Genomic DNA, 14,341 nt, shown 5'->3' with positions numbered 1-14,341 from the left:
GCCGGCCCCGCGGGGCCTGGCCTTTGTGGGCGCTTAAGCGACACAGCGGCTGCTGCGGTGACAGCGTTAAGCGCAGCCGTAGCTTTGGAGGCACCGAGGCTCCCCCCACCGCGCTCGCAGCCTTCCGGGAAACCGGCGCCCGCTGCCCTGCCCGCAGCGCCCGGCACTGGGCTGTGAAAATGGCGACAGCGCCGGCAATTCCCGCCGCGCCTCAGGACGAGGCGTCGGGGTCCACAGGCCCCTCGGCGCCGGGCCCGCCGCCCGCCCGCCCGCGACATGGCGCCGCCCGCGACATGGCGCCGCCCGCTTCGCCGCCCCGCCGGCCACGTGAGGCGCCGCGAAGCCGCCGCCGCCATCTTTGTTGAGGGCAATGAGGCCTCCGCCGCCAACTTGAGTGCGGGTGAGAGACCCGCCGACCGGGGCCGGCGCGGCGGGGCGGCCCGGCGGGGAGGCAGACGGCGCCGCCGCCTGTCGCCGCGCAACGGGGCGGCCCGGCGGGGGCGGGGCGCCGGCCCGCGGGAGGCCCGGGCCCGGTGAGTACCTGTGCCCCGCGGGGCCTGCCGCACCGCTCCGCGCCGGGCCCGCTGCCCCGGGGCTCGCCCGGGGCCCATCCGCCGCGGGGCTCCCGGGGCCGGGCGCCGAACCCTTCCGGCCCGGGGCCGTCTCTTCCCCCGGGGGGATCCCGGGACTGACCCCCGGGGCAGCGCCAGGGCTGACCCCCCAGGTATGCCCAGCGGCCCCCGCCCCGGGTGATCCGGGGACCGGTCCCCCAGCGCCAGCCCTGTCCCCTGGGGGGAAGGGACACCCAGTGTCGTTCCCCTCAAGGGCTGTGCTCCAGTCCCTTGCCCTGGTACCGTGCCTCTTCGCCTGGGGACACCCTGGAACTCCTCTCCCACAGCAGTCCCCTGGGGAGGGCACCTCAAAACCGACCCCCCAGCGCTCTGCCCTCGCCCCGTCCCCTGAGGCATCCCCGCGGGCTCGCCCTGGGGCCAGCTCCTGCCCCTCCTGTTTCCCCCTGCCAGGGCTGGCTCCCTCCCCTTCTTCTGGGGTTGCCCCAGCACACTCGCCTTGATTCACGCCGCCTATGGCCGATCCCCTTCCTCCCGAGTTCACCCCCCATCCCGCCTGGGACCCCCCGTGCTTTCTCCCCAGGGTGACGCTCGTTGAGGAGCCCCGACCCTGCCCTTGTCAGTGTCCCTGCAGAGCCCTCCATGCCCTAGGGCAGCGGGTTGGGAAGGGGACGGGAGGACCTCGGATGGGTGCTGGGGAGAGGGTTGCTCTGTCCCTCGATGGGTGCTGGGGAGAGGGTTGCTCTCCCCCCACGCAGGGCCTGCCCTTGGAGGAGGGAGAGGTGCTGCATGCAGGACTTGCTTGGGCTGGGCTAGAGGGAAACTGAGCAGTTAGCATCTCCCGCAGAGCCGAGCGGCGTTTGCAGATGCACAGTGCTTGGGCGTGTGTGGCCTCTGCGGTCCCTGTGTCCCTTCTGGTGAAGAGCCAGCTCTATAAATGGATAAATCCTGTAAACAGTTCCTCTCCCCCCGCGGCGCTGTGAGCCCTCATGTCCTGCTGGTCACACAGCATCAGCTGGGCCCTGCATGCCGGGTCGAGCCGAGGGTCTGGGGATGATATTTCCAAGGATATGTGCAGTGCTGACCTGCCTGAACGCGGAGCCGCTTCGTGGTGCTGCTGGGGAGTGTCGTGCCTCTTCTTCCTGAGGTGGGGGGAGTTGTTTACAAAGCAACAGCCTGTGTCTCAAACGGCTCAGAAACTCATCCGGGGATGAGAGTCATTCATTTTTGGCTTCATTTTCAAGCATTTTTCAAGCTGTCACAGCTTGGCAGGTCTGTAGCTGCAGTGTCAAGATTTAGAATTATTCTGTCGGTAATTGCTTTCTGATTCATCAAAATGATAGATGAGAGGGAAAATGACAAATAATCACAAGTTGGGGATCTTCAAGGATATCCCTAAATATGTGACTGGAGAAGCGTGGCATGTGCGAGTCCCTTGTCAGGAGGTCACCTTTGCTGTCAGAGCATTTACAAAGATATTTTCTTAAATTCAGAGTTGGAAAAAAACCTGGATAACTGGAAAATGAGTCTGTGAGCCAAACTGCAAAGGTAGTTGTAGATAATTCAGTCTTTGGCCTTTTTTGCTGCATCTGAAAGCAGGTATCATCACCTCGGGTACTAGCAACTGCCCTTTCCAAGAGTGCTAAAAGCAAAATACAGCTTCTGTGCTTAACTTCCCTACCTGGAGAAGGGGGTGTGCTCTGATGCGTGTTTTCTTCCCTCAGCTATACCAGTTTGTCTAATAAAAGCTATTACCGCTCTGCTACTCATAGCCTCAGACTAGCACAGCTACGAGTCACTCTTACTTGTCTTGTTCCCTTAGTTACATTTACAGAGACTCTCTTTGCCACAAGTCCCTCATTTTCAGAAGTGTTGTGGGAGTTGTGTGGTTACATCTCTTACATCTTTTTTTTTTTCCTTTCCTTTGAATGTTGAAGGTAGGTGACTCATCATAACTCCAGCTGATATTTCTCAGTGATCTCTTATTTAGCACAGTGCATCAAGCAGAAGATGTATCGCAGAGTCAGAGGAGAGCTGGTGATACCAGCATGGATTTAAAAAAAAAAAACCAAAACAAAAACAAAACAGTGTGGCAGTTGCTTGTTGCTGTTTGCTTTTGTTTCGGTGGTAAAAAGGTTTACAGGCTGTCTGTCCAAAACCAGAGTGACCCTGCGTAGGCTCACGTACTGGAGGCGTGGGACTCTCCAGTGCTCCTCCCCATCGTCGTGCCAAAACGCCTGTCTGTGTAAGTGTTTTTCTTCTGATAAGGGAGTGTTGCCCACTGCGATGGACGCCCTTTGTGGGGGCAGTCCTCAGCAGCTGGGTGTGAGGCGTGGCTCATCTCTCCAGGCAGAGGGCAAAGACACTGGTTGGAGCAAAAGATAAAAAGTGGAGAAAGTATAATGAGGACATTCCAACAAGAGCTGAGTTCAGCTCAGCTGGAGCGGAACAGCTTTGTTTTGCCAGAGCCAGTGCTTTTCCAAAAGCAGTGCTTGTTTTTATTTCCCCTTCCTAAATAGACAAACATTTGTGGACTGCAGTGGTGGTTGCAGTCGATTCTGGAGCTGTACATGCCATCAGTACAATATTCTGTCTTCAGAGGGCTCAGCAAACCTTCAGTGCAAATCATGACTCACCAGGATAATAATCTTTTGTCTCTAGGCATGTGTGTGCATGTATTTGCAGAGGAAGGGAGGCAGACAGGCTAAGGGAGCTTTGGAAGGCTGCAGGTAGTAGGAAGGGAATGCATGTATTCCTCTCTCAGCCTTACCTTGCTGCCTCGGACTGTAGATGGAGCAGCGCACTGCTGTTCTTAGCGCTGACGGGGATTTTGAACTTCTTGCTCATTAGTATTTCTACACACAGCAGCTGTTTGCAATTTTGTGGTGTTACAGAGGAGGGTTTGGCTCTATACTGGGTAATGTAGGGTCTTTGTTGCATCTTCTCTTACTCTTATTTTAGATCTAAGCAGCACATTTGAGCTATTTCAGTGATCTTGAAGGAAGGCAGAATGATCCTGTGGAAGGACACTGGTCTGGGAACCGGCCAACTTGACTTGCATTTCCAGCTCTGCCGTTCTCTGGTGTGTAACGAAGGGCTTGTTGCTTAACCGCTCCGCATATGTTTAATTCTAACTTAAACAGAGCTGATCGTGCTCAGCCTGCTTTGTAAGGCTCTTTTAGATCACAGTTCAGGAAGCGCCGAATGTTGTTGTTGTTGCGTTATTTGCCAAATGGTGAATAAAAGACAGGAAAGGGTGGTTTAACTCTGTGTGCCGTCCCGCTGCTCTCATTCGCCGAGATCTCTTCCTGATCCTCTCGTCTGAGTCCTTTTTGATCAAAGCAGCTAACGCTTGCTGTGCATCTCTCTCCAACAGTCTATGGGCTGGCAAGGAAAGGAGACGCTGAAGTACTAGCTTGCATTGTGTGGGCACCTGCCCTCAATTGTGCTGTTCATAGAGCACGCAGGTTTGCACTAATATGCTCAGCAGGTTCCTCCCTGCTTGTAAAGTGCCTTCTTTAATACGAATGGTTTGGGCATGTCTGCGCAGAGGACTTCTGGAGGCTGATGCTCATTGAGAAATCCAGGCTGCCAGATAAACCTGTTGTCTTGTTTCCAGCCTGCCTACTGCCATTGCCTGCGTTTTCCCTTTTCATAGTGCTGGTGCAGCCTTCCACAGAGCTGCTGTGCTGAGAGCAAAACAGCATCCTTTGAAGAACATGCCTTTCCCTCTTGTCTTGTTGAATATAAAAGCTGACAAATGGCTGTGCTGTGGTGGCTTCTTATTCTGGCATGCAAGTTTCAGCTTGATGTGCTGCCACAGCCTGGTTTGTTCTGCATCAGGATGGTGAAGGTGTGGGGCTGAGGAGGGGAAGCTCGGGGCTGTGTTGGAGGGTGGGAGACCTGCTGTGAAGTGATGCTTTGGAGCAGTTTGCTGAGGAGCTTTAACAGGAAAAGCTAAGAGGAAAGCCTCATTGCTTTGGAGCAAGGGCATTCAGAGTGGCTTTGGTCTGTGTTGCTGTTCCCCTGAAACTCCTTTTTAGCAATCAGCTATAATAAAGTATTCTTAACTAGATGAGTGGTGACTAGTACATGTGGCTCCCAGTAATGCTAAATCCACCACGCTTTCTAATAAGGTTCTAATGCCTGGGGTATTTTGCCTAAAAATAGCAAAAAAAGGATGGCTATTAGGGGAAATCTAAATCAGAAGGAAATAAATGGCTTTTAATCTTTCCCTCTGTTTCAGAGTGAAGGATGCCGAAGAAGAAGAAGCCCACAGAGGGCCTGGACTCTCGAGGTCAGGATGGGGAGGAAGAGGAGGAGGAGAAGAGGAACCCAGCTAATGCCAAGAAGAAGCGCAGTTTTGTGGATGCGTTTATTGTTATATCTGACAGTGATGGAGAGGTCAGTGATCGGCTTGTGGTGTCCAGAGCCTGTGCTGGGCCCTGCTGTTGCAGGAGAGTGCCCGAGCATCCCACGCTGTATGTGCCGGGGTCAGGCTTTGCACAGAGGGTATTGTGCTGTTCCTTTTCTTACATATGAGATGAATCAAATCCTATTTGACTAGGAAATGAATGGTGTACTTCGTGAGGGTGAGTTATGAGTCTGGGATTTGATAACCAAATCCTCTCAGAACTGAATTTGAAACGTAATTTAAAAGTAACCTTTCCTCAATCCCTTTACAAATCTTTTTTTCATAATTTTTATTTGATTGATTTCCAGCTAAACCATAGAAACATGATTCTGTATTATGTGCAAATAGATAAGAAAATGATTCAGAACACAGGCTTGCAAGTAGCTCAGGCACAGCTGGTGTCTGGTAAACTGATCCTGAATTACAGAAGCCTGAGTTTTTAACCCACTTCCATAGCATGTAAAGGTGAACTGTGATGTAGGTGTGCCTGGCTAAGACATAAAGACTCAGATCAGTAATCCCTAGCGTCATCTTACAAACATCAGCCTTACCTTAAAAGATTGAAATGTCTGCGTCTGTTACACTGGCATTGGGATGAGTGCAGGATCTCCCACCTGGGGGAAACCCAGAGCCCTGAGAGTCTGTCCTCAACTTAGTGAGGTACACGAGAGGAAATTATTAGAATCAATTTTTTATGTATGACTGTTAAGGCTTTGCTCTGTCTTGCCAGTGACTGGGGATCCTAAGCTGCTTTCTGTAATTCCACCATTTTCAAAAGCATTTCAGTTCACTCTCAAGCTGTAGATCTTAAATCAAGTCCCTTTCGCTCCCACATCTGCAGTGTGCTTCTCTACAATAAGGCGATTATCATGTGAGGAGGGGAAAAGCACTAGAAATAAACAGTAAGAAGCTGTAGGGCAAATGATATTGGATGTTTTTTCTTCACATTGTCTGAGTTCTTTCCCATTGGGAAATTCCCTGAAAGAAATGGAACATATGGCAGTAATAGTTCAGTGGGGTTAAACCCTTAGCTCTGCAATATGCTAAGTTAACTTCAGATGTCTGCTGCATCACTGGCCTTTATTGTGAAACCTATAAGGAAAAAAGAAATCAGCAGCTATAAGAGCTGCTGCAGTACATAAAAGATCAGGACCTGTTATTGTCTGCAATTATTCATTTCAATGTGCACGTATCTGAAAAAGAGGAAACAAACGTCTCTTAAAACACATCTATAAAAAGGTTAGGCTCCCTGACTGTTCTGTAAGTTTGTCTATAAACAATAAATTCTGATGGCATAATCGGTCATATTACAGAAAAGGATATGCTCAGAGAGGCCGTTAAAGAGCCAATTAGGTTCTGTTTAAGTGACAACAGTTCAGTCAGTTGAATGAGTGGATTTATTCAGTTCAGTCTCTTTCTTTCTGTGAGTCATCAGCTTCCAGATCCAGTGCCACAGTCTCTTGTCGTGTTGTTTTCTGCAAAATCAAACCCAAAAATGTGATTTACTTGGGATCTCAAAAAAATAACTGTCTGGGTTCTGTAACTGTCTCAGCTCTTCAGTGTACATCAAGTTGAATTTCAATTTCGAACCTTGTAACTGTTGTTCTTGCTCTAGTAAGACCTTGTTATGTGTTCGAGAAGAGGTGTGGGAAGCTCAGATCAATAGCAATTTTAGAGAACAATACATTCTCAATTAATCTTGCATCTGTTAGGACATGGTTCCTTATGAATCAAAAGCTACAAGGACAATTTGGGCATCATTGATTCGATGGCTTTCTTCCTTGGCAGTCTCTTGGCAGGTATCTATAGAACAAGTCCCTAGTTCTGCTTCCAGACCAGCAGATCTTGTAGCAGCTGCACCTGGAAAGCCTCCAGCTTCTCACTTTTGATGATCTTTGGCAGACTGCCTCTCCCAGGAATTTTTCAGTCATGCTGGATTATCAAGCTCATCCATGTTATTTTGCCAAGTTTTCTTTCTTTGCTCATGTCTATACTGTGGCATCTGCAGAGCTGCATCAGAAGGAAGTTTTCTGGACATGGGGCTTTCTGATCTCTGCTATATATAATCCTGGATTTAGGAAACACTTCTCTTTTTTTGGGAAGGGTCAGACAAAATAAGAACAGTCTCTCTGGCTTTGTGGAAACAAGAGGAGATGACCTTCTTTGTGCAGGCTGTGTCTCTGAAACACAGACATGACGAATGGGCAAAGTGGTTCCTGTCTCCCCTGACTGTTTAAGTCCTGCAAGGAATTGGTTGCCCACGCCAGAAGATGGGTGGTCATTCACAAATACACAATATTTCAAATAGTGCCCAAGAAAGCTCTCTCCAACCATAGCGACTCCTGGTCTGTCTCATGAGCTGCCTTCTTGAATTGGGCTGTTGATAAAGACTCTTTGACCCCCAAAGTTTTCTGAAGCCGTGTCTGAAAGGTGATTGTCACCCAGCAAGAGGCCAGGCCAAGCGTGAGCATTGAGCACAGTGAGAGGCCCAGTACTTGGGCTAACCTGTTTGACTGATCTGCAGCCTTCAGTGCAGTTGATCCCCAAATGCTGCTGATCTGCTGTGGCACCTTTCAGAAGGGTCTGTTTCTCCTGGGTAGATCCTTTGTGAGCTTTGAGAGTACCTGCCTCCACTTGTGGAGTTTGCACGAAGTCTCACAGTCTCTTTCTGCCAGATTCATCAGCTCTGCCAGCCCTTGGGGAACATGACAAGACTCCAGGGTGACAGTGCCATCTATTTCTGCATGGCATCCAGGGCCTGTCTTCCCTTTGGTGTGGAACGTCCCTTTGCCTGAGTATTCCTGTGTTTGGAGATACTCACAGTCTGGGTAAATAGCAGCGTGTGTTGATGTTCCAGATCAGATGTTGGTTTTGGTAGGAAGAAGGAGGTGTGTTTGGGCATCAGCTGGAATACCCGGCCACCACCTTGTCCTGTTCTCCATCAGCTGTGGCAGTGGGCACTCGTCTCGGGACCAGGCATGGCCTGAGGGACATCTTGCTGTGGAGAAGATGGTGCTGGAAACATCACAGCTAGGATGGCACTGCCCACCTCATACCACTGACCATCCAAGTGAAGCAGAGCCACGTGGGAGTATCGCTGCAGCACCCCGCTGTCCCCACGGGCTTGCTGTGGTACCGAGGGACCCGGTGCCTCCAGTTCCCAGAGGAAAAGGCAGCGGGAGTGTGCTCCCAAGGAGGCTCAGTGGCTCTGCTGTGCTCACTTCTTGGAAATCAGATTGGTCTGAATCCAGGCTCCTCACAGCCCGGTAAAAGCCCTTTTTTCTACAGAGGCCTCCCTCCCCTGTGTCAGGAACTACACGTCTGGCACGAGCCCTGTTGTGTCTCGTTGTTCAAGTCTACACTTCCAGCAGGTTTGTTCTAATGAGCTGAAAGACAGAGCAGAGCTGAAACAGATTCTGAACCGAAGTCAGAGACTAATAAAGTAGGGTGTGATATTAATATCAGCAGCAGCCTTGGCTAAGGCCAAATGTGGCACTTCCAACATCTAATTGGCTTTTAAAAATAAATTAGTCTGGTTTTCATCTGCTTATTTCCCATGCAGGATGTGTGGTGTTTGGCTGTGCCCTATTGTTAGATGGTCCCAACTGCCATTGAGCAGTAAAATTACCCAGACCTTTTGACTTTGCAGTCTGCACTGTTAGCTATGGAGACATTCTTCTGTAGCCTTTCCTTCCCCGAGTCAGTAGAAGCTGATTTCTGTGGTTTATGATGTGGATTTGAGGGAGCAGGATGTGGGAGGCTAGCTACTGGCTTCCATTTACGGGCTTTTAGAAGCGAGTGGAGCTGTATCTGTTTCTGCTGGCAGAGTCAGGTTCTCTTAAGTATGTGCAAAAGCATTTTTAAAACGGGAGTTTGATTTCCTGCTGTCTGGTGAAACCAAGCAGGTTAAAAAAACAAGGAAGAATAGTGGCTGCCTTCCACTAAATGTGTAGGGAACTTTGGAAACCCATCTTTTTCTTGATCTGTGTACAATGCTGACAGTGAAATTGCTCATAAGAGAGCATCATAAATTAAACTGCAGATCCTGACACACAGGAAGAAGAGAATTTGGATTCCTTCTGGCCATTATGCTTTAAATTGACGGCAAAAGAGAGGAGATGCTATCCAGGCTGGCACTGAACAGAGGTGCGCAGTTCCCACCTCGCCTCCACTATAATAATTAGTTTCCCCTGGAAGTTGTGTGTTGGAGATGACCTTGTAACTAAGAGTATTGCCTGCAGTTTGGGAATATTTTAATTGATTATTTTTGGACTAGTGATCTTATTAGAAAGGCAGTTGGTTGAGTGGCCCCCTGAGTTCCTATTATCCTTGTAGACAGATGAGCATTAAAAGGTTGGGTCAGAAAGAGCAAGCCCTGTTGTCTTCTCTGAATTTTCCTGGCCCCTTCTGTTTCTACTATCCATGCCTGCATTTATGCAGAGCACTCCGGGGCCTGTGGGGCTCTCTCCCAGCAGAGGTACAAACAGCCATAAATCCTAATTAAAAGGTATGTTTTATTTTCTGGGTTTAAAAATAAAGAAGATTTAAGAATTCTTGGAATTGAGATGTGTGTATATATTTTGGCCCATCAGGATTAATTGGATTTGCTTCACTGGTTAGCTGTACCGCGGCTGTTCGGTAGAATGCTGCTAAGCAATTTAAACATCTTTCTCAAATGTATGAGGTTCGTACAACACGTGTCCTGCAATAATTTTGCTCCTGCCACTGTTGTAAATGTTGAGATTCTTCAGGACCCAGCACGGGGAACCGAGGCACGTACTCGGCTGCGTGGTGAAACCAGGCAGCCCGCCCGGCACTGGGCATGCCGTTCCCTTCCAAGCCCCGGAGGTGTTTGAGCCCCATCTTGTCCTGTGGTGCATATTGTAAATGTGTGTCTCTGTGCACAGAGCAGATACTGGCAGCCGTGTAAAGTTTGGTGTGCTCATAAATCACATCCGTGCCCTGGAAGAGAGCTGCAGATGAGAGTGTCAGGGTTGACCTTCCAGCAAGTGCAAGAGTGATGAGGGGAAGATTGATGCTTAGAGAGAAGAGCTGGGGATTTACAGAGCCTGCTAGGATTAAATTGCCCCTGTCTTAAGCTGGAGTAGGTTTAGCACTGTTAGGCAGGGCTTTGGGGGAGAGCGGGAGAGCTGTTGCTTAACCTCATCCAGCATATAATCCTAGCGTGATCCTGATAACGATCCCACAAACCGTTCCCCACTCCCTTAGGTGTGAACTGCCTGCAAGGTCAGCATGGGGCTGCTGTGCAGACCAAGTCAGGGTGATTTGGAGTAGGACAACCTGTGGCTTATGGAAAGCTGGAGAAGGGCGACATGCCAGGGCCCTGGAAGAGAGAGGATTTCACCTGCTAAGCGTGAGCTAGACAGGCTCAGAAGTAGAGAGCATCCATCTTCTAGCAAGAGAGAATCTGGCTGTGAAGAAGCCTTTTGGAGACAGAGGCGCAGATCTTAGAAACAGGGTACCAAAACCAGGCTGGGTGGGGAAGGGAAGGAATCAGTCAAAGGGAAAAACCCTGAGGTGTGAGCATGAGTGTTTGTGGGGACTTGCTGAGCATGATTGCTGCCTTGTTGTGAGCTGATTCTTAAATCAGTGGAAGTGAGGAATGGAGTAGGTATTAGGGCACGTAAAAGCTGTAATGTATTAGGGTTTCAGGAAACCACTTAATAGTACATCTTGCAAAATCTTAGTTGGATAAATAATTCAATTTGGTCTAGAAAGTAACATTCCTGGATTGAAATCCTGCTAAAAGACTGTCAGCAAAAGCTGGTGATGAACAGAAGAGAGGCTCGTTTGGGGGAGATGTAAAGCTGAGGCCAAGAGGATCAATATTAGGTCGGTGTGTGTTTTAACATCCTCATTAATGATCTGTAAGAGGGAGCAAGTGGTGTATATACATTAATAAAATCTACAGATAACACTAAAGCTGGAGATGTCTTGAACAAAACTCAGCGTAGAGGTGCAGTCCAGCGGACTTCACAGGTTCAGAAACATGGGCAACAGACAGCAGAAATAGATTCAACTTGAAAATAAGCAGTGTATCCATTTGCAGTGTATCCATTAAAGTAGCCCAAGCCACATGCCCTATCTTGAAGCCCCCCTCCTGGCACAGGGGGTGGTATGAGGGACAAGCGTGTGGCCAGTTTACCATGAGTCTTGTGGACAGCAAAAACAACTGCAGCTGCAGATGGAGCCACGTGAACCCCCTTCCTGGCCAGGCGTGGGTCTCTGCCTGAAACACAGGGTTTGATTCTAATCCTACCTGATTTAGAGAGACAAATTGGAAGAGGTCCAGTGCCAGCCTTCGGTAATGTGTACGCCCTCGCTTAAGCCGTTAGGACAGCAACTTGCATAAATGTGTGCCAATTAAGCCTGTGACCATTCTTGTTGCAGTCGGTGTGCTTAAAGCAGAAAGCACTTAGGTTGTTCGTGTGGGTATTATTCTGGGAGGCCTTGAGACGACAAATTTCTGAAGTATTCAAGCTTCAAAAATGAAACACTTGTGGCAATACAATGAGAGAATAGCACCAGGATTAAATACAGCTGGCTCTCCTGCCCTTAAGGTGCATTAGCGTGGGTCCCCAAAATTGGTTAGGATTCTAGTTTTGGTCACCTAAAATTGTCTGGGCAGAGTACTAGAAGCTGCATGGCAGGAAACAGTCCTGGCTTACAGGTGTGCCATGTTCAGTTATAAAAAGGTTCTGTTTTTCTCTTTTGAGTGCTTACAAATACCAATGTTTTAGCAAGGCCAAACAAATTCTCTCTAAAATCATAGGCAGCAGGTGCAGTGCATGGTGGTGACTGGCATGAAGTCTATTGTCTCTCCTACTTCTCTGTTTATGTCAGTCTGTAACTCTTTTTGCTCTTTATGCTTATCACACAGCTTTTAATAGTTACAGAATGTGCTTGAATTATGTTTGAAATTCAAATTTCACACAAATAGAGGCTTGTTCTTGAACCAGTGTTTGTGTCTGAGTAGTGGGGGGGAGGGGGCTGGTAGTATTTTGTACGTATTACATGCACTCACCATATTTTTTTCCATTACAGCAGGAGTCAAAGGAAGAGAGTGGATTGCAAAAGAAGAGAACAAAACAGCAGCTGGAGAGAACGAAGTTTGCTGCTAAAAGAAAAATTGCACGTAGGTCTCGAGTGTGGGGCTGGGGAAGTAGACTGGTGCTGAGTAGCTTCTGCTGTTTGTGTTAGAGATTATTTCCCTGGCAGAAAGGCTGTGATGTGGCTGGGGATGCACAGCTCTCAGAGAATACCCTTCTCAGGGGTAAAATTTGCCTTTCTGAATAGGCAGACTGTCACTTGTTTGCTCCCCAGGCGGTGTGTGCGCAGACTGGTGCACTTCCAGAATAAGTGTGCGAGGGTGTTGGTACCTCACCAGGTTTCAAAATTGGCTGAAGCCAATCTGAAAGCACTGTCAGTCACAAACTGCTTTCCTATTCAGGCCCCTCTGCTGCTGTCTCTCCCTGAAACATCATGATGCTCTGACCTGGCAGTTGCAGCTCAGGAAAGATCTGAGTCGCAGCTGACAGTTCTCTGAAATCATCATCTCATAGCGTGGGGGCAGCCAGAGAAGCCAGCAACGTTGGGCATCATAAGGGAGGGTGTTAAGAACAAGAGATTTGTTTTACGTCATTTTGCTGTTATATAAAGTGTTGGTGCACCCACATCAACAGTGCTGTGTGCAGTTCTGGTCTCTGCATCTCAAGGACATGGTGGACTTAGGGGACATCCGGAGAAGGGCAACCCAAGCCATGAAGGGGAGGAGCAGCTGCCTTATGAGGAGCGACTGGAAAGCCTGGGGCTGCTCCGTTAGGAGAGGAAGGTGGGATCAAAGTTCACATCAGGAAGGCAGTGCCTCGGCTGAACACAGAGCTGTTGTTTACCAGCTCCTACAGCCAGGGTGCAGTCGGTGGAAATAGCAGGAGATAGATAGGTTTAAAACGGGTGAAGGAAAGCAATGCTTCACACAGCATGTAGTCAACTCCTGGAAGTTTTTGTCACAGGAGGTTGTGGAGGGGTCAGTACCAGTAGCTTTAATAAGGGATTAAATGCATTCATGGACAATAGGTCTATAAACAGATGCTAAAGAGAACAGGCTGGGATGTTCCCACTCATATTCTGCAAACAGCGTTCCTGAATGCTGGGAATGTACAAGCAGAAGGGACACTGAGCGTGGCCAGGCTTGCCTGTACTCCCCGTACAGCACCACTCGTTACAGCAGCCAGGCAGGTGGACCATTGCTCTGCCCCAGTGGATCCACTCTCCCGTTCCTGTGCTCTGCAAGGCTGCCGTCTGTCTAGCATGTTAAATTCAGAACGTTTTAAAATGGGAGAGATGATGTCTCCTGCAAAACCCAAAGCAATCACTGAACAAAATGGAGCACGCCAGTGCTCCGCAAGCAGCAGCAGTTGGGCTTGTCAGTCCTCAGAGAGCTTGTGTGAATTAAATTGTTTTTAATAGAGGCCTAAGGCCATAGCATGAAACAGCCTGGCTCATTGTGGGAGTTGAAACCCACTGTGCGTGTCCTGTGTCGAACAAGTAAGATAGCAAAGTCAGAGATGGGGGAAGAGTTCTTTTTTTTTCTTTTTCTTCTTTTTCTCCCAAAAGAAACAGAACACAAAATAAAAGCTGAACCCCCCTTGAAGATGCTGTTAAAACGTGACCAAACATATGGTGCTAAGAACAGGGAGCTGCTGAAGTTGGATGTCCTCATTGCATCTTTGAGTGCACTGGGTTTCGGGAGCTGGTGCTGTGAGAAAGGTGTTCAGTGTGCTCCAGAAAATCCACGGGAGACAGGGCTGGCTCTCTAGCCATTGCATAATGGAGGAGTTTTGCTGCGTTTCTAGACAGTGAAATTCTTGATAATAGTCTTTTCTCTTCCTGGGGCAAAAGCTGCCTTTTTTTTAGTGTGCACGTCTGCCGCCTCAAAGCGCAGGAGGTTGGGGGATGCTTGGCGCTGCTCGGTCAGAGAGTGGTCGCTTGTTTAAGCATGTGTGATGGTGGGTCTGTTCTCTCATTTATAGGAAGCTATAATTAGACTTTTGGTGTTTGCTTTTAGGCGAATTAAGATTTGAAGTAGTAATTATTTTTCTCAGTGTCTTTAAACAAATTTCTTTGAATTGCGAAGCAAATTGGTCTTTTGTAAAGATTCGGAGCTTCTGGGTAGAGCAAGTTCTTTCTCCTCAAAACTGGAAAATTTCAGATATTTGCAGGCTCTGGTTATAAAGCGTATCCTCCCATTTTTGCTTTGTTGTGGTTTTATTCATTTTAACCTAAAGCCATAACTAAAATATATCTGTGACGTTTCATCCTGACAGGATAAATGGAA

At 48.8% G+C, this 14,341-nt stretch overlaps 1 protein-coding gene across 11 annotated transcripts in view; it reads left to right on the top strand.

The window, feature by feature from the left end:
* The first annotated feature begins 281 nt into the window (after positions 1 to 281).
* Positions 282 to 14,341, top strand: part of UIMC1 (ubiquitin interaction motif containing 1) — a 40,104-nt gene continuing 26,044 nt past the window's right edge. For 6 of the 11 annotated variants that reach the window (XM_075509632.1, XM_075509625.1, XM_075509633.1 and 3 more), the window contains exons 1-3: positions 540 to 724; positions 4,816 to 4,973; positions 12,049 to 12,139. In XM_075509632.1, coding sequence (XP_075365747.1) covers positions 4,824 to 4,973; positions 12,049 to 12,139 — 241 coding nt within the window. In that variant the 5' untranslated portion in view covers positions 540 to 724; positions 4,816 to 4,823. The other 5 variants (XM_075509628.1, XM_075509626.1, XM_075509630.1 and 2 more) reach the window with 5 other exon arrangements.

The sequence above is a fragment of the Mycteria americana genome, chromosome 8, assembly GCF_035582795.1.
Source record: "Mycteria americana isolate JAX WOST 10 ecotype Jacksonville Zoo and Gardens chromosome 8, USCA_MyAme_1.0, whole genome shotgun sequence".
Taxonomy (NCBI): domain Eukaryota; kingdom Metazoa; phylum Chordata; class Aves; order Ciconiiformes; family Ciconiidae; genus Mycteria; species Mycteria americana.
This window is presented reverse-complemented; position numbering and strand designations above follow the sequence as displayed.